The sequence below is a fragment of the Marmota monax genome, unplaced genomic scaffold (genome assembly GCF_021218885.2).
Source record: "Marmota monax isolate L192 unplaced genomic scaffold, Marmota_monax_Labrador192_F-V1.1 WCK01_AAM20220418_F8-fsc00102, whole genome shotgun sequence".
Lineage (NCBI taxonomy): Eukaryota > Metazoa > Chordata > Mammalia > Rodentia > Sciuridae > Marmota > Marmota monax.
The window spans coordinates 6,738,836-6,758,029 of NW_026692494.1; the positions used below are offsets into that span (position 1 = coordinate 6,738,836).

Consider the following 19,194-nt stretch of genomic DNA (forward strand, 5'->3'; position numbering starts at 1 on the left):
CTTGCTCTTCCTTACACTGCGGTGCCTTGATAACTGGAAGTGCTCAGATGAGTGTCCATTTACAAGTGGCCATCCGTGACCTGCAGGTCACGTGCCTTCCCTAGGCCAAGGCAGACAGACGGACACCTTGATTCCAGCAGGCTTGAAGCTTGGCTGGTGTGCGGGTCCTGAGTTCCCTTGGAGCAGGACGGTAGGAGGCAGATGCCCCCCCCCCCACTGCTGACTCAGCAGTAGACCTCTGTCTGCAGGTGGTCAGAGCGCCCTGGACCACAGAGTGGGCCGAATGCCTGCACCCATGCCTTCAGGGGTGTGGTGGGTGCTGGCTGAATGACACAGGCTTGCAGACCCAGGCGCCTCTGGGAGCTGCCAAGGACCCCCCAGAAGCTGCCTGCCTCACAGCCACAGGCACCCACCTGGGAGCCAGCCCTGTTGGCCTCTGACCCCCAGAACTGCCCCAGGGCCAGTTGGTGTTCTCCAAGCCAGCTTCCTCCCCCACAGCCCTCCTTCCCTGCCCACACCCCCCCACTTCTCTGTTCAGGATCACTCCCAGCAACATTCAGACACAATTGCTGGCTGTGACTTTGCTATCTGAGCAGCAGCCCCCAACGCTCCCTCTGGGCTAAGAGGGTCATACCCCTCCAGCCTCTGTGATCCTGTCGTTATGCCCTCCAGTGGTGTGAGGTTGACTGGCGAGGTGACTTAGGTGGGTGACCTGTGCACAAGAACTCACAGTGGCTGCTCTGGACCTGTCCTCTCCACTGTGCTTCCTGGGAGTCAGGAGGGGCTGGTGGCCTCTCTGGGGATCACAGAGGTTGATTTAGTTCCAGGGTGCTGCATCTGGAGCTGGAAGCGTCTGCAACACCAGGATCCTTCTGCTAAGGAACAAACCCCAGATACAATGACTTGAATTTAATCGGTTTACAATGACTAAGAATTCAGGGGTTTAGCAGGCCCAGACCCAGAGCCGGCTCCAGGTTCCCCCAGCTCTCAGGCCTCAGCCTAGCACCCTCCCAGACACAGGACAGCTGCCTGAGCTCCAGAAATTACAGACAGGCTCACCCAACAAGAGCCAGGGACCCCAGGTGGCCCTTCCGGTGTCTCTCACAGGCAGGAAGCTGAGCTGAGAGGGGGGGCAGTTTCTCAGCTGGCCCCGGAGAGTGAGGACTTCAGGCTTCTGAGCCCACACCAGTGGGGCCTGCATGAGGCCCACCTGCCCGACCTGCCCGAGCCCAGTGCTGGGTGGAATGCTGAGCGGGGGTCTGCTGGGACATTCTCCCGTTGCCATGGTGAGGCGGACCCCTGGGTGTTGAGGGAGCGGGTCAGGAGGCTGCAGGTCCAGGTTGAGGGGGCCTGCTCATGGGGGAGCGCTGGCGAGGTTCGCTCGGGGGCCACCGCAGCTCTGCGGCTGGGGCGGGATTGGAGCCCGACAGTGGTGCCCCTGGGGGCCTGCTCCAAGACCCTCAGGAGGCTGAGCTGGGCTTCCAAGACCTGGAAGAGGACATTCCCCCCGAGGAGATGGCAGGCCAGGAGCTCCTGGGGGCCCCTGGTCCTGGAGTGTCCCTGGACTCCGAGGAGGACCTTCCTGAGATGAGGTGGGCAGGGAGGATGCCACCGTGGGGTGTGCCTTCTGTGGGGTGGGGGTCCTCGGCACAGTCTCTCACTGTGGAGGGAGCTGCTTCCCCTGAAGCCTGTGTCCAGATCCTGCCCTTTTCCTGCTTTCTGGGAGGCAGGGGCTGTTCTGGGGCCTCAGTGCCCCTCTGGGTGCTGGCATGCAGCAGGTCCTCCTCAGACGTGAGGTGGGCCAGGCTGTGACAGCGCAGGAGGTAGCAGCCAGCCTCACCCCATCTCCCGGGGCTGCGCTGGGGCTGAGAGCCAGGGCCACCTTCCCAGACATGGATGCTTTCGAGATGCTGGAAGCCCAGGCGGCCAGCCAACCCCAGGCTCTCCCACAGCCGGCTGACTATCGCGGAGGAGACCCCCAGCGTCTCCATGGCCAGGGGCCAGAGGCGGCGGCAGCGGAGGTTGCTGGAGTTGGCCAAGCCCAAGACCAACTGGCAGGGACCCAGGGACAGGTGAGGGCTGCAGCCAGCTGGCCCCTGGCATGGAGGGGAGCCCAGCCCTGGCCTCCTCTTCCCTGCCCGCCCACCCGGCCTTCGCCTCAGGGCAGTGTGCTCCAGCCTGGGGCCAGGACACCCAGGAGGCCCTCACAGGGTGGTGGCTCTGGGGCCCCCTCAGTGATGTCCAGAGGAGTGAGGAGTGTGGAGACAGGTGAACCCCGAGCCACAGGCAGGGCTGGGACCCTCTCGTCGCAGGAGGGGGTGCTGCTGTGAGGGCTATGCCTGGAGGTCCCCACGCCAGACCAACCTGCAGTTCTGCCTCTTCTGGTGAGTGGCACCTGTGCCCTGTGAGGGCGCCTGTGGGGCTGTGGCCAGGCTGGCGGTGCCCCTTTCCAGCTGCCTACCCCAACGCTGCCCGGCGCCAGAGGACCACTCTGCCTGGCGGGGCCCCTCGTCCCACGGCCTCTCCTCTTGCATCAGGGCTCCCCGGGAGGGAGGCCTGGCCCCGCTGCCCCCCTGACTGTGGCTGTATTCCAGGCCCTCCGTGTACTGGACCGAGCGCTTTCTCAAGGACACCACTCTGGCCATCACTGTTCCTGGTAGGTGGACCTCTTGTGTGGGCTGTGGGTCCCTGGGGCTGGGGACACAGCTCCTCCTGGGCTCCCCCCAGGACGATTCCCAGGCTTCCAGAGCCCCCAGACCCATCTTGGGACGAGGGGTGCGGGCAGCCAGTATTTACTGGCGCAGGAACTCCTGTCCTCCTTCCATGTGGCCTCTGCCCTGAGTGTGGCCAGTGCCATGGAGGGAGTAGTGGGCTGCAGGCTCATCCACTTGCCCTCCAGGGACTAGCCCCTAGGGCTCGCACTAACCTCAGCCAGACCCCAGTTCCAGTCAGAACTGCGTGGGGTCCCACACTCCCTGGTGCTGCCCATTGTCCTCCCTGCTGTGGGCAGCAGAAGTGGCCTCTGACAGGCGGCCCAGCCTCACACTTCACTGCAGTCCTGCCTAGTCCCCACCGTGGGACGGGCCTGCAGACACCCAGGGGAGAGGGCAGTGGTCACGTGGGGCCCACATCGCCCTGGTGACTGGGTGGCTTCCCTTTCTAGCGGTGTCCCGCCGGGTGGAGGAGCTGGCGCGGCCACGAAGGTTCTACCTGGAGTGTTACAACAACAACAGGTGAGGGGAGGGCTGCGCTCCGCGGGCCACCACCGCCGCCCCTTGACCCTTGAAGCTGTGCACACAGGGAAGCCCTCCGAGGCTGGGGTGCGCCTGAGCTCGCACCCGTCCGTCCATCGCTGGAGGCAGACGTGGACGGCCCGGAGGCTGCACGTGCAGAGGGGCCTTTTGTCTCTGCGGGTTCTGAGCTGTACTGGGGAGCCCTGGCCCACGGACTTGGTGGCAGACGTGTTCCAGCCTTAGACAGGCCCAGGGGAGGCTGCCCAGCGGGGAAGCGGGGATTTATTCCTGGGAAGACGGAGCTGGGACCTGGCTTTTCAGGTGCGGGCCTGGGGAGCTCGCCTGGTCGGCTCTGACCACCCCCACGGTGTCTCAGGGCACCCACAGACAAACGCTGTGTCCCTGGAGTGCGCGTCCTCCCCAGGCTCCTGGGGCAGCTGGGAGTGCCTGGGAAGAGCTGCCCTACCTCGTGGGACTAGTGGGAGGCCAACTCCGCTGGAGGCCAAGGGAGGCCTGTCCTGGGCTCCAGAGTCTCCTCTTGGGGCTCAGGTTCCCCTCATCCCAGAAACAGGGCTGAGAGACAGGCTCACAGGGAGGGACGTACACCCCTGGGTGGGCTGGCCTCTTAACTGCCGCTCCCCCAGGACCACGCCCACGTGGCCCATCCCTCGGGCCACCCTGGAGTTCCAAAGCTCTAACCGCCTGAAGGAGCTGGCCACCCCCAAGATCCGGAACAACATTTGGAGCATTCAGATGTCTGAGGTAGGCGGATCATGCCCTGGGGCGGGGCGGGGTGGGGCGGGAGCTGCCCGGCCCGAGGCCTGCTGCTGTGCTGGCAGGTCCTGCCTGTTTCCCTCTCTGTGCTGGGGCTTGCTCTGGGCGGTCCTTCCCTGCCCATGTGGGCCCAGAGCCATCTCAAAGCTTCCCATTCAGCCCGGGGCCATGCAGCTGCGAGGTGGAGGGCTGGGCGTGGCTCAGCAGTAGCGCTGAGCTGCTGCCCTGCGGAAGTGCCCACGTCCTGCTGGCCCTGCGGGAGTGCGTCCTGCTGACCAGCAGGCCTGGAGAGCTCCAGACCCTGACCCTGATCTCTGACTGCAGGGAAGTAGGGCTTCACCTGCTGCTTGGGCAGCTCTAGCCCTTCCTTGGTTGGTGGGGTGAGGCCCCTGGGGCAGCCACCCTCTATCTCCTGCTGGCCAGGGAGGGCCTCAGCCATTCCAGTTCCAACTGTCCACAGCAGGCTTCCTGGAATGCAGGCTTTGCCATCCCTGGGGATGGGATTTCTGGGTCCCGGGTGTCTGGCTCCCAACCTGTGCAGAGCACCCACAGCGGCTACAGCCAGCCCAGGGTGGTGTCCTCTTGCCGGGCCAGCAGCGTCCAGCCTCCTGTGGAGCTGCATACTGCTTGGCCGTGGCTGGCTGGACAGCCGGGCTGGTTATAGGCCAGCAGCAGCCACCCTACCTGGGTGAAGCTCCTCCATAGCACCTGCCCACGCTGCAGCTCTCCTTGGTGGGTGGCATCTGGGTCCAAAGGAGGTCAGGCCCTGGTTGCCTGCTCCGCCCTCTGCCTGCCCTCCATCCCTGGAGAGGGTTGCCCCCGCCCTGCCTTCCTCGCCCAGCCCCTGACTACTCCTGAGCACTAGAACCTTGGCAGCCCAGACCTCCAGAGAAGGTCCAGTTCTGAGCCTGGAATTCAGGGATGGGCACTTTGAGCTTGGCCCCTCCTCTCCTTCCCTGTGGCATTCCCCTCTGACCTAGGACCCAACCCCCAGGCCTTGGCACACCTGACTCCTCTTTCCTCTACAGTCCACCGTTGGTCCAGCTGCCCCTCCCCAGCCCTCCCTGCAGTCCCTCAGTACCAACCTGGCCAGCTGCGGAGGATCCAGGGTTGAAGGGGTGTCATGGGAGAAGAGGTGGCAGCCAGCTGCCGGGGAGCTGCAGGCCCTGGTGGGGGGCTCAGAGCAGCCAGGGCAGAGTTGAGGAAAACCAACTTTGTTTGAGCACGAATTCTTTGGGAAACGCTAGAATTATCTGTCAGGTTTCTAGGTGAGCTCCTGCCAGGTCCCACCTTGTCCCAGCTTGGCCAGCGTGGCACAGTTCCACACCCACAGATAGAGCACAACTGGCACCCAGGGTGCTGGACTTCACGTGTGCCAGCAGCACCATGGGGTCGCTGGAGAGCAGTGCTAGTGCTGGGCCACATCCGATGGAAGGAATTCACCGTGTTGACCTGTGCAGCCCCTGCTAGTGGACCTGCTCCTACTAGTGGACGGTGGCTTGCCTTGAGTGTGTACCCAGGCCTGCAGACCCCAGCACTTCTGCTGTCCCGGGCCCAGTGCTGTGCTCTCTGAGGGTGGGCGTGATGGCGCACTCTCTAGAGCTGTGCACTTACTCCGGCACTCGCCGGCCTTCTCGCTTGGGCTCAGTAACCTCAGGCCTTTTTCTGTTGTTTCCTCAAATGTGTGGACCTGGAGTGGTATCTTGATGCTTAATGTACATTTCCCTAGTCAGCAGAGGGGACTGTTGACCATTTAGGGCCACTCTTTTATCTCACTTACCCCATTCCCTGTTAAGTTTTTATTACTGATTTGAAGGAGGTCTTTAGACATGATGGCCATCAAGTTTTTGCAGACTGATTTCTTGTTTCTTTCAGTGTTGTTTATGGGATCCTTTGCTTCAGGGTCAGTGAGCAGTCATGGACTGTTTTGCTCCTTCCCTATTCCTATTTCCAGGTGTCCCAGGTGTCCAGGGCAGCCCAGATGGCCGTCCCCAGCTCACGGACCCTCCGGCTGGCAAAACCTAGGGTCCCAGCCACCATGTTGGAAGAGTGGGACCCCGTGCCAAAACCTAAACCCCAGGTGCCAGACTACAGCCGTCTCCTTCAGCTGGCCAGTGAGTCGGTGCCCTGGGGCTCTGCTCGGCCACACCTGAGGCTGTGGGTGGGGACACCAGTCTGGACGGGAAGCCTGTTGTTGCAGGTCAGTGCGGCCGGCCGGCTTCCTCGCTCTGCTCTTGCACTGCTGACCACGCGCAGTGCTGTGGGCATCTGCACCGCCGGCTCGGCTCCCTAGAGGGGGAGCCCTGACCCGGTGGAGGATGCAGTCACAGTGGAGGGCGTCACCCCTTTAGGAATGGTGGTTTTCTGGAGTCACCTGGGGGCATTAGGACCAGTTAAACACCCACTTCCCCAGCAACCCAAGAGGACTGGAGAGCACCAGGAAAAATGCTCGTGGCCACAGCCATGGCTATGGGGACGCGCTTAGCACCCAGTGCAGGGCAGACACAGGCGGCAGGCAGGCGGACATGTGAGGGGGTCACTGTGCTCTCCTGGAAGCCTGCCGCCGCCCAGAGTCCCCGCCCAATGCCCGCCCGCTGTCCAGTGCCCCCCCACTCAACCTCCGCTCCTGGAACACCTGGCACAGACTCCACCGTGTGCCCTGACACCCTGGCCCCTCTAGGGCCAGCCGGGTCTCGAGCTCCTGGGGCTCCCGCCTTCTGCCTGCTTTGCCCCTGCTGGGGGTGGGGCAGTGCCACCTGCAAGCTCCGGCTCCTTGCGCCGTTTCCCAGGCGGCTCCCGGCTGACCGTGCTCTGCATCACACCAGTGGTCTGTGTGGTGGCCAGCGGGTCCCTCTTCAATATCACTTGTCCAATTCCTGGTTTGGCTTTTGATTTAGAGCTGCTTTTAGGTAGCACGGTCTGGATGCGTTGCTGAGCACACTGAGGAGACCCCTCAGACTGTCTGCGCCTGCTCTTGTGTGTGGGGTCCTCTGCCTGGTGGCGCTCTCTGCCCAGGGAGGACAAGGGTGGGAGCGCAGCACTCACCTCATTGCGGGCCCCTCCCCCGCACACCGTGGGTATGAGGACTGGGTGCCTGTCGGCGCACGCTCACCGGCCTTTCAGGAGTGCCAACACGGGCTGGGATGTGGCTCAGGCGGTAGCGCACTCGCCTGGCATGCGTGCGGCCCGGGTTCGATCCTCAGCACCACATACCAACAAAGATGTTGTGTCCGCCGAGAACTAAAAAATAAATATTTAAAAAAAAAAAGTGCCAACACGATTGAGAGCGGATGTGTGCGTTGCTGGGGGGCTGGAACTGGCTCTCTAATGGAGGCACTCCCCAGGAAGGGCTGCGACCATGACGTTCCTTGTGCCTTTCCCAGGCTGGATTAAAGCCCGGCCATGCATACTAAGCGCGTCTCTACCACGAGGTGGAATCAGGTGTTTGTGCTAAGCACGTTTGTACCACGGAGGCCACTCACGGACTGCCACCCGCGACCTGTTCAATCTGTTCGTTGTGCCTTCCCCGTGCTGGATGGAATAGGGATGTTCCTGTGCTAAACGTGTCTCTACCACAAGGCCACCCAGGGACTGCCACCTGAGACCTGTTCGTTGTGCCTTCCCGTGCTGGATGGAATAGGGGCGTTTGCGCTAAGCGCGTCTCTACCACGAGGCCACCCACGGGCTGCCACCCGAGACCTGTTCGTTGTGCCTTCCCCGTGCTGGATGGAATAGGGATGTTCCTGTGCTAAACGTGTCTCTACCACAAGGCCACCCAGGGACTGCCACCTGAGACCTGTTCGTTGTGCCTTCCTGTGCTGAATGGAATCGGGCGTTTGCGCTAAGCGCGTCTCTACCACGAGGCCACCCACGGGCTGCCACCCGCGACCTGTTCGATCTGTTCGTTGTGCCTTCCTGTGCTGGATGGAATCGGGCGTTTGTGCTAAACGTGTCTCTACCACGAGGCCACCCATGGGCTGCCACCCGCGACCTGTTCGATCTGTTCGTTGTGCCTTCCCGTGCTGGATGGAATCGGGTGTTTGTGCTAAACGTGTCTCTACCACGGAGGCCACTCACGGGCTGCCACCCGAGACCTGTTCAGTCTGTTCGTTGTGCCTTCCCGTGCTGGATGGAATAGGGATGTTCCTGTGCTAAACGTGTCTCTACCACAAGGCCACCCAGGGACTGCCACCTGAGACCTGTTCGTTGTGTCTTCCTGTGCTGAATGGAATCGGGCGTTTGCGCTAAGCGCGTCTCTACCACGAGGCCACCCACGGGCTGCCACCTGAGACCTGTTCGATCTGTTCGTTGTGCCTTCCTGTGCTGGATGGAATCGGGCGTTTGTGCTAAACATGTCTCTACCACGAGGCCACCCATGGGCTGCCACCCGCGACCTGTTCGATCTGTTCGTTGTGCCTTCCCGTGCTGGATGGAATCGGGTGTTTGTGCTAAACGTGTCTCTACCACGGAGGCCACTCACGGGCTGCCACCCGAGACCTGTTCAATCTGTTCGTTGTGCCTTCCCGTGCTGGATGGAATAGGGATGTTCCTGTGCTAAACGTGTCTCTACCACAAGGCCACCCAGGGACTGCCACCTGAGACCTGTTCGTTGTGCCTTCCTGTGCTGAATGGAATCGGGCGTTTGCGCTAAACGCGTCTCTACCACGAGACCACCCACGGGCTGCCGCCTGAGACCTGTTCGATCTGTTCGTTGTGCCTTCCTGTGCTGGATGGAATTGGGCGTTTGTGCTAAACGTGTCTCTACCACGAGGCCACTCACGGGCTGCCACCTGAAACCTGTTTGATCTGTTTGTTGTACCTTCCCTGTGCTGGATGGAATCAGACGTTTAGCTAAGTGCGTCTCTACCACGAGGTTACCCACGGGCTGCCACCTGAGACCTGTTCGTTGTGCCTTCCCCGTGCTGGATGGAATCGGGCGTTTGTGTTAAGTGGGTCTCTACCACGAGGCCACCCACGGGCTGCCACCCGAGACCTGTTTGATCTGTTTGTTGTACCTTCCCTGTGCTGGATGGAATCAGACGTTTAGCTAAGTGCGTCTCTACCACAAGGTTACCCACGGGCTGCCACCTGAGACCTGTTCGTTGTGCCTTCCCCGTGCTGGATGGAATCGGGCGTTTGTGTTAAGTGGGTCTCTACCACGAGGCCACCCACGGGCTGCCACCCGAGACCTGTTTGATCTGTTTGTTGTACCTTCCCTGTGCTGGATGGAATCAGACGTTTAGCTAAGTGCGTCTCTACCACGAGGTTACCCACGGGCTGCCACCTGAGACCTGTTCGTTGTGCCTTCCCCGTGCTGGATGGAATCGGGCGTTTGTGTTAAGTGGGTCTCTACCACGAGGCCACCCACGGGCTGCCACCCGAGACCTGTTTGATCTGTTTGTTGTACCTTCCCTGTGCTGGATGGAATCAGACGTTTAGCTAAGTGCGTCTCTACCACAAGGTTACCCACGGGCTGCCACCTGAGACCTGTTCGTTGTGCCTTCCCCGTGCTGGATGGAATCGGGCGTTTGTGTTAAGTGGGTCTCTACCACGAGGCCACCCACGGGCTGCCACCCGAGACCTGTTTGATCTGTTTGTTGTACCTTCCCTGTGCTGGATGGAATCAGACGTTTAGCTAAGTGCGTCTCTACCACGAGGTTACCCACGGGCTGCCACCTGAGACCTGTTCGTTGTGCCTTCCCCGTGCTGGATGGAATCGGGCGTTTGTGTTAAGTGGGTCTCTACCACGAGGCCACCCACGGGCTGCCACCCGAGACCTGTTTGATCTGTTTGTTGTACCTTCCCTGTGCTGGATGGAATCAGACGTTTAGCTAAGTGCGTCTCTACCACGAGGTTACCCACGGGCTGCCACCTGAGACCTGTTCGTTGTGCCTTCCCCGTGCTGGATGGAATCGGGCGTTTGTGTTAAGTGGGTCTCTACCACGAGGCCACCCACGGGCTGCCACCCGAGACCTGTTTGATCTGTTTGTTGTACCTTCCCTGTGCTGGATGGAATCAGACGTTTAGCTAAGTGCGTCTCTACCACGAGGTTACCCACGGGCTGCCACCTGAGACCTGTTCGTTGTGCCTTCCCCGTGCTGGATGAAATCGGGGCGTTTGTGCTAAGTGGGTCTCTACCACGAGGTTACCCAGGGGCTGCCACTTGAGATCTGTTCGTTGTGCCTTCCCCAGTGCTGGATGGAATCGGATGTTTGTGCTAAGCTTGTCTCTACCACCGGCTCTACCCGTGGACTGCCACCCGCATTTAGAAAGGTGGAATGACCGAGATGGTGCAGGGTAGCACCCTTGGGAATTGCAAGGCCTGCACTGTCATGGAGGGGAGGGAGAGAGGCGGCTGGCAGAGGGGTGTGCTACTAGGGGCCAGAGTGTCTCTAGCGCAGGTGCACACGTGGCTCCACACTTGCTCGGAGCCTTCTGGGAGGGCTAATCCTGGCCACCCGCCGCACACTTGCTGCAGACCCTGGGCCTGTGTCCCTACCCGGGCCCCGCTTGCCAGGGAAGGCGCTTGGCTTTCCCCCAGGGCTCCCGTGGAGCCAGGTCTCCTCGGCCCGGGAGCCTCGTCCATGTGCACTGAGACACCAAGCAAAGAGGGGCTTTGGAAGGGGCCTGTGACCCCCAGTATGGGGCCAGAGTTCCCAGAGATGGAAGTCAAGGGCCTGGAGGCTGCTTTTCCTCCCTGCCGGCTCGCTCTTCCCCGACAGGCTGCAGTGGGGGGGTGGGGAGATGGCGAGGAGGGAGCTGGCGCGGGAATGGTCCAGGCCTCCCTGACCTCCTGGGAGAAGACATGCCTCTGTGAACCCCCTTCCCACAGTGACACCAGAGCAGAGCCGAGGGTGGACTCTGGCTGGCCCCAAGGACTTCTGGAACTGTAGCCAGTTGAAACCTCTTCTCTTCACAATTTACCCTCTTAAAGGGTGGTATTTAGTACACTCTTGGGGTCATGGAATCATCACCTCTACTTAATTCCAGAACATTCCATCACCCCAAAGGAAGGCTGACCTCATGAGCAGTCCCCTTTCCCTCCTGAGCTCTGCAGGCGTGGGTCCACGTCCACGTCCTTCTCTGGACCCTCCTGTCCTGGAGTCCATACGTGCCCTGTGTGTCTGGCTCTCCCTGAGCACGAGGTCCTTAGGTCCGTCCACACTGCAGTGTGTCACCTTGCTCTTCTCGTGGCTGCGCGCTCCAGGTGCGCGTGGCCTTGCTGTGAGTCCTGCCGCCACGTGGGAACTGGCTGAGCCCGACTGTTCCTCTCTCCCACCCTCTAGAGCCCAAGGCCCAGTCAGACAAATGCCTTCCTGATCGTGATCCCCGCTGGGAGGTGCTGGATGGCACCAAGAAGGCGGTGGCCAGCCCACGGGTGGTCTTCCTGGCCCAGCCCAAGGTGCGCAAGGACTTCAATGAGGACTACGACCCCTACCGCATCTCCCCAGCCTCCCTGGTGGCACAGGCGTCCCCACGCCTCTACGAGCTTGCCACCCCAAAGAGCATCACCAAGAAAGTGTGACACCAGGCCTGACCCAGCTCCCAGTAAACACCAAGAGTAAGCCGCCGTGTGCGCGCTGAGCTTCTTGGCCTGGGGGGGGAGCTGCGGCGCCCAGGGAGCAATAATAATGCATATTTTTGCATGTGCAGCCCTTTCATTTCCTAAGTCACTTCCGCCAAGTCTCCGAGGGTGGGCTTCCATCCCCTCCACCTGCGAGGCTCCCCAGCCCCCACCTGCCATCCAGCCATCTGTGGTCCGTGGCACCTCCGACCCAGGTAGCTCTCCCATTAACCCATGGGCCTACAGACATGGAGGCCCCGGCTCCGGCACACTGGGCCCCCAGGTGGTGGTGTTGGGAGGTGGGGCTTGGGGGAGGGGCTCCTGACACTGGGGTCAGAACCTGTGAACTGAGCTGAAGCCCACAGCGCCCCGCCCTGCTGCCAACCCAGAGGAAGGCCCCCCAGCGGCCCAGCCTGGCCCGTCCAGCTCCAGGATGGTGGGACACGGGCTTTCGTTCTCTGGGCACCGCTCGGTCCAGGGCAGTTTGCTGTAGCAGTGTGGACAGACCAAAGCTCCTGCGGCCACAGAAAGAGGCCCAGACAGGCCTTAGGACAGCAGGTACTGGTCGGGAACGACTCGGACCATGCTGAGTAGACCCAGCTGTAGCAGGCTGCCTCCTGAGGCCCGAGGAGAGTCTACATCCCCCTCCTCCAGCTCCCAAGATGCCGCAGCCCTTTAGCTCCAGGGCCAGCGCGCAGCGTCTTCCCGGCTCCCTGACTCTCACCCTCCTGCCTCCTCCCGTGAGGACCCTGTGCTGACGCCAGCTCAGGGCCTCCCACGATCCCACCTCAGAATCTCTTCTGCCCTGGGAGGTGTGTGGCCTCAGGTTCTGGGGTCAGGACGTGGGCATCCTGGGGGCTGTGATGAAACCCGGTACCCTCCTGCTCCCGGGCTCCGCCTAGGTCAGGTCACCACGGGGTCGCGTGGGCTGGTTTGGCCTGACCCGTCCACGGTGGTTTCTTTTTGGATCCTACTGTGTTGGTCAGCTTTTCTTCACGTGACCAAAATACCCAACAGGAATAACTCAGAGGAAGAGAAGTTTGTTCGGCTCCTGGTTGGAGAGGTCCCGTCCAGGGTTGGCGGGCTGCGGCCCCAGAGCGAGGTGAGGCGGGTATCATGGTGGAAACAGCAGCAGAGGCGCAGGCAGCAGAGAGCCAGAGTGGGGCTCCAGAGAGGGAGGCCCCGAGACCTGACCCCCAGTCTCTCGCCCCAGCCTCCGGCTGCTGCCCACCAGCCCTTTCACATCAGCAGCCCCAGATGGGTCCTCCTACCAGGGGCCACAGTTGTGCTCCAGCCGACCCTCAGGTGGCCCTGTGCCCACCCAACAGCACCCACCTAGCCTGGGTGCCCAGGCGCCCCAGCTGCTGGCTCACGGATCAGGGCACGTGGGTGAGTGTGTGCAGAGGCTTGCTCTTCCTCCCGCACCCACTTCGCCACGGACCACCATGGACAAAGCCCCAACTGGGCCACTCTGGGTGCCTCCCTGAAGGAGACTGGGCTCATCCCTGTGTCCCTGGGGGGGGGGGTGCACCCGGAGCAGATGGTGAGGAGGAGCACGCAGGACCAGCCAGCTCAGCCAGGCCCTGTCCTCGACACTGAGAGATGTTCCCTGCGGGGGCAAAGGCTGTGAAGAGCAGTGGCCATCCAGGGAATCATCCCGACTGCCTGGTGGACAGCACTGGGGGCCAGAGTATGTGCACTCCAGGAGAGGCCACTGTGACACAGAGCAGGTGCTGCACGACCAGCGAGAAGATGAGGGAGAGGCTGGGGAAGGGGCTCTGGAAGGAGGGAGATCAACCCTGGCCTTTGGTGGCTCTCAAAGTCAGCCCCCAAGCCAGTTCCCACCTGTAGAGACCTGCCCCCCAGTCTCTCGTCCAGCCTGTCCTCAGACACACAGGCTGTCCTGCCTGTGACTCCAGGGATACAATCCCACCAACGAAGAGAAACAGAGCTGGGGTCTTCCACAGGTGACCTTCAAAACAAAACGAGATGTTGCAGTTGCATGGTGTCCACATCCACCGGCCGCTCTCTTGTTAGGGCCGCCTCACACAGATAAGAAGCACAAGGAGACCCGGGACCCTGAAAAGAATGGGCAGTGAGGAGGGGCCAGGCAGGGTGGGCTTAGCTTCAGGGGTGCCGAGGAGGGGGATGGCCCCAGAGGCAGAAGTCCCCGACTCAGCCGGGCAGAAAGGGAAGGAGGGCCTGCTGGGTGGAGGAGGAGTCACCCAGGAACCGGAGCCGGCAGCCTGGACCTGGCTGGGTGGGGCGTGGCCTCCGCTGAGCTGCGTTGCTGAAGCGCCACCAGCAGCTGCCACCAGCAGCTGCCGAGCAGAGGCAGAGGAGGCTGAGCCAGGTCCAAGAGGCCTCCTCACAGCTCAGGGGCTCCTGGGAGGAACACACAGTGGGCCAAGTGAAGACTGCAAAACAGAAAACAGATGTGAATGAATGAACCGACCACTGCCTCAGTGCCCGAGAGCCAGGCAGGTCCCTGAGCCACTGGAGGGCAGCCAGTGCAGAGGGCAGGAGAGACCTGAGAGAGCCTGCTGCAGGCCCACGTGGCAGCACCGAGGACAGGAGGAAGGCGCGGTCGCCCGGGTGCAGCGTCGTCATCCGAGGGGCCAGGAGAGCTGGGGATGTGGAGACTGGGAAAGGGGACGCCGCACACATGGACTGTGTCCTCCAGATCCTCAAGGAGACACTGCTGCCAGAATAGAGCAGGCATCCACACTCCTGAGGGAAGAGAGCGCTCCAGGAGCACAGAAGATGGGACCTGCAGGTGGAAAGGGACGCCAGACACCGCCTGAGGGACTGCGGACCGAAGAGCAGAGGAGGCCGGGCTGGTTCAGATCCAGCACCAGCGCGGACACGCACAGGGCGAGAACCCTGGGCTCTGTGACCCCCCTGGACCGGAGGCCCAGGGCCCAGGGCAGTGAGGCCCCTCTGTTCCCATAGGCTCTATCGCTGGGACAGGAGGCAGTGGCCTCGTGGCCCCAAGAGCTGACCCTCCAGGCCAGCACCGGGCAGTAGAAAGACAGAGAAAGAAGGTCTGAGTGAGCAGGAAAAGAGGGTGCCCGAGGATCCCTGGTGGCTCCAGGAGAGAAAACGAGGACAGCACGGAGACAGTCAGCCACGGTGGGGGGCGGGAGGCCACGCAGAGGTGAAGAGGGCCAGGAGCAGCTCCAGGAGGCAGTGCTGGCTATCACACTAGGCAGAGGCATGTCCAGGGGCGAGGGGTTGAGGGAAATGGGAGCGCACAGATGCGCTGGCACCCGCCCAGCAAGCAGACAGCTCCAGGAAGAGGCAGGGGCAGAGCAACAGGACCTCCAGGGAACTCTGAGTCAGCAGGAGCCTCGGGTGAGGGACCTGGCACAGTAAGCCAACACCACCTCCTGTGATAATGACGATAATGACGATAGACGACGTCACTGCAGCCTGTGATCTAAGGCAGTGCTACTTGAGTCTGCTTATGGTATTTTACATAAGATTGAGAAACAACACCGTTACCTGGAGTCCATTTGAAAAAGAATGGACTGGACATCATCACCCTAGATCCATACATGATCACACGAATGGTACGACTCTACGTCGCATACAACCAGAGAACTGAAAAGTCGTGCTCTATTTGTGTACAGTGAAGTGGAATGCATTCTGTTGTCATGCCTAGCAGTAGAACAAATAAAAAATTCTGACAAAGAAGAAGAATGAATAAGTAAAATTCACAAAAGGCAAAAGAAAGAAAAAATAATGGAATATTCCTGTGATTCCAGAGGCTTTGAACCTTGAGGCAGAAGGATCACAAGTTCAAAGTCTGCCTTAGCAACTTATCAGGCTCTAAGCAACTTAGTGAGATCCTGTCTCAAAACATAAAAGGGACTGGGGAGGGGCTGGGGTTGTGGCTTAGCCTTAGAGTGCTTGCCTAGCACGGGTGCACAACGCCCTGGGTTGGATCCTCAGCACCACAAAAATAAATAAATAAAATATATTGTGTCCAACTAAAAAATAAAAAAAAAAAACAAGGACTGGGGAGGGTTGGAGTTGTGGCTCAGCAGTAGAGCATTCCTCTAGCACATGCAAGGCGCTGGATCCAATCCTCAGCACCACATATAAATAAATAAATATAATAAAGGTATTGTGTATAACTTTTTTTTTTTTAGAAAAGGACTGGGGATCTGACTCAGTTTGGTAAGCACCACAGGATCAATACTGGGTATCAAAAAACAAAACAAAACAAAACAAAAAAGAATGGAACAAACTCATTCATACCTTTATATTTCATTCGCTGATTCTGTGTTGGACAGAAATTTTTTTCTAATTTGGACGACTTATTTTTATTATTTATTTTATTTTTTAACACAAATGCACAACTTTTAATTTCTATTGTTGTACAGGACCAGGTAAAGCTTTAATAAACTTATTTCAATAAAATTTATTATTGAAGTGCCATTTCTTGTTTTTAAAATATGTTTTTTAGTTGTAGATGTACACAATACCTTTATTTAGTATTTCTTTTTATTTGGTGCTGGGATCCAACTTACTATCTCAGGCCATGCGTGCCAGGCAAGCACTCTACCACTAAGCCACAACCCCAGCCCCTCCATTTATTTTTAAAATGCAGTTATGGGGGCTGGGGATGTGGCTCAAGCGGTAGCACCCTCGCCTGGCATGCGTGCGGCCCGGGTTCCATCCTCAGCACCACAAACCAACAAAGATGTTGTGTTTGCCGAAAACTAAGAAATAAATATTAAAATTCTCTCTCTCTCTTAAAAAATGCACTTATGGGAAGATATTCAGGTACCTCATGTTCTGATTACATAGTGCTGGTGTGTAGGAACAAAATTAAGTAAGTTATGTAGGACTGTAACTAATCGCTCAAATAAGCATGGTGACCATCCACGTTCTCAGGAAAAACAGGTATGAAAGCAAAATGGGTTTGGTGATGTGGATACTGCGCTGCAGACTCTATGGCCGCTGGTGCCCATCTGGGAATGGCCTCACTGTGGCCAGGTGCTCTCCCAGGGCAGCCCCTCGGGTGACTCAGTGTGAGGCCTCTGTCCACTGTCTTCATCTCCGTGGGTCCATTTGATAGCTCTCCTGTGGACTTGCTGCCTTCGGAAGCTGCATGAGCAGCAGGTTCTAGAGCTGTGGCTGAGTGGCTCCTGTCACCTTGAGGCTCCTGGTTCTGGGGGTAATGTGGCCCTGAGAGCCAGTGGGCAGCAGTGGGCACTGATAGAGACCCATGCAAGTGACCAAGTGTGTGCAGCGGAGAGGATGCTGTAGGACGCTGGCGATCAGACTTGCCCCAGTTCACAGGGAATGGTTGGGTCACCCTGGGGCCACTGAGCTCAGTTTCTACCTCTCTTGGAAGTCCAGGGGCCTCGTTTTAGTTCTTCATCATGCTGTGCTGCACTTGAAACTATTGTTTCTTGCTGTGCTTTGAATGATGTCAACTGCTCCAAAATTCATGTTGAAACTTAGTCCTCAAGGTGACAGTATTGAGCGGTGCGGCTTGGGCAGGTACTTAATGACATCAGCGCCCTTACAGAGGGCTGTGAGTGGCAGGGTCCCTCCACCCCATGCATACAGTGCTTGTCGTCTGGAGGACAGAGCAAGGCCTCTTGGAAGTGCAAATGTGGTCCTCACCAGACAGCAAATCTGTCTGCACCTCCGTCTTGGATTTCCAACCTCCAGAACTGTGAGAAATAGTTTCCAGTTTTTATGAATGACCCAGTCTGTGGGTTTTTGTTTGCTGTGAGACAGGATCTCGAACTCCTGGTCCTCCTACCTCAGCCTGAGCAGCTGGGATGTTTTAATAAATGGTAATGTTTTAACCACCTCCTCTGGCTCTCGTATTGTATTTTGTTATAGTGGCACAGACAGGCTAAGATACTTTTTTTTTTTTTTTTTTTGGCAGTACTGGGGCTTGAGCTCAGAAGCACTTTACCCCTGAGCTACTTCCCCAGCCCCTTTTTAAAAATTTATCTTGACATAGGGTCTCCCTAAATTCCCAAAGCTGCGTCAAAATTTTGATCCTCTTGCCTCAGCCTGTGAGTACCTGGGACTATCGGTGTGTACCACTGTGCTTGGCCTTTTGTTTTTTAAATCTTTCAAACATGCATGACTCAAGTTTTGTGTCACAGGTTAGATTCCTGAAAACTTTTTAAAAAATATATTTTTAGTTATAGTGGACACAATACCTTTATTTTATGTATGTATTTTTATGTGGTGCTGAGGATTGAACCCAGTGCTTCACACATACTAGGCAAGAGCTCTACCACTGAACCACAATCCCAGCCCTCTGGAAACAGACTTTTAAAAAATTTTTTTAAATTAGAGTTTTATGGTTATACATGTTAGTTGGGTTTACCCTGAGAAACTCATGTGCATGAAAATTGATTTCAGTTCATAAGCCCCCTTTGCCCTCCTGTCCCCTGCTTCTCTTTTTTCTAGATTTGTTTTTAGCTCATCTATTAATCTGTATTTGATTGGTTCCTTATGTAACCTCCTCCTTCCTTCCCTCTTTCCTTTATTTTTGGAAACAGACTTTTGAAACAGATGATGTGCAGGAAGAACTAGGGGTTACCCTTGGGTTCAGTACCGGTCAGGGGAGCATGCTGCACAGAGGGAAAGGGGAGCCAGCTGATGCCTCAGGGGTCCTGGTGGCTGGACTTTTATACTCTACACCAATCTTGGCTGATGTGGCAGCCTCCTGGAAAGTCTGGCAAGGTGGCTGTCCTCAGCTGATGGCAAGACCCAGAAGATTCTCTGCAGCCTCGGGTTATCTACCTGCATGCCTGCCCCCCCTCCACCACTCTAGAGGCTTCCATGGTTCAGCGACCCAGACCTCATCCCCAGCTTCTGGATCCCTGTGGTGGTCCAAACAAGCCCTCAACTTGAAGTCGGAAGGAGCAGCGGTGCCACCAGAAACTCCAGGGATGCACTTGCCCAGCACGTTCTCCAGCACAAGTCCCTTCTGGACTCCATTTTCACCTTGGCTGACCAACTGCTGGGACCCCCACCCCCACCCACAGCTGGCCAAGTTCTCCCAAGGTCTCAGTTCAAACCTCAAGTGGTCTTTATTTTCTGCTTTATTTCTTTTGCTTTTTATTTGAAGATCATTTCATGCTTACAGAATAACTAACATACCCATTTCCAGATCCAGATATTGGTATTTTGCCCCCATTGTTGTTATCACTGATTGTAGATGATAACATGCTTTTTTTTTTTTTTAAATTTTTATGTGGTGCTGGGGATCGAACCCAGTGCCTCATGCGTGCTCAGCAAGCAGTCTACCACTGAGCCACAACCCCAGCCTTAAGAACATGCTTTTCTGAACTATTTGGCAATAAGTTGCATATACTCTAAATAGGTCAGTGTAAATTATTTTTTTTTTTGTACAGAGGATTGAACTCAAGAGCACTTAACCCCTGAGGCAAATCCCCAGACCTTTTTTGTATTTTATTTAGAGAAAGATTCTCACTGAGTTGCTAAGTGCCTCTCTAAGTTGCTGAGGCTGGCTTTGAACTCTGGATCCTCCTGCCTCAATTTTCCAAGCCACTGGGATTACAGGCGTGTGCCCCTCGCCCAGAATCAGTGTGAATTTTTAAGTAAGAATGTTCTCCTACA

The 19,194-nt window shown here is 58.0% G+C and overlaps 1 protein-coding gene across 1 annotated transcript; it reads left to right on the forward strand.

The window, feature by feature from the left end:
• Positions 1-1,356: 1,356 nt before the first annotated feature.
• Spmap2 (sperm microtubule associated protein 2) lies at positions 1,357-11,600 on the forward strand. The gene is made up of 8 exons (XM_046443779.2): positions 1,357-1,592; positions 1,953-2,072; positions 2,313-2,384; positions 2,595-2,656; positions 3,164-3,233; positions 3,878-3,995; positions 5,962-6,121; positions 11,294-11,600. The coding sequence occupies exons 1-8, from the start codon at positions 1,357-1,359 to the stop codon at positions 11,530-11,532; spliced, it is 1,077 nt and encodes a 358-aa protein (XP_046299735.1). The 3' UTR covers positions 11,533-11,600.
• Positions 11,601-19,194: the final 7,594 nt, after the last annotated feature.

Excerpts from the sequence above, each read along its gene's own strand:
- Spmap2 (XM_046443779.2), top strand. The coding sequence starts at position 1,357 with ATGGGGGAGCGCTGGCGAGGTTCGCTCGGGGGCCACCGCAGCTCTGCG. Across the intron at positions 2,385-2,594 it reads CTGCAGTTCTGCCTCTTCTG|GCCCTCCGTGTACTGGACCG; the intron begins GTGAGTGGCACC and ends GCTGTATTCCAG. Across the intron at positions 6,122-11,293 it reads CCGTCTCCTTCAGCTGGCCA|AGCCCAAGGCCCAGTCAGAC; the intron begins GTGAGTCGGTGC and ends CCCACCCTCTAG.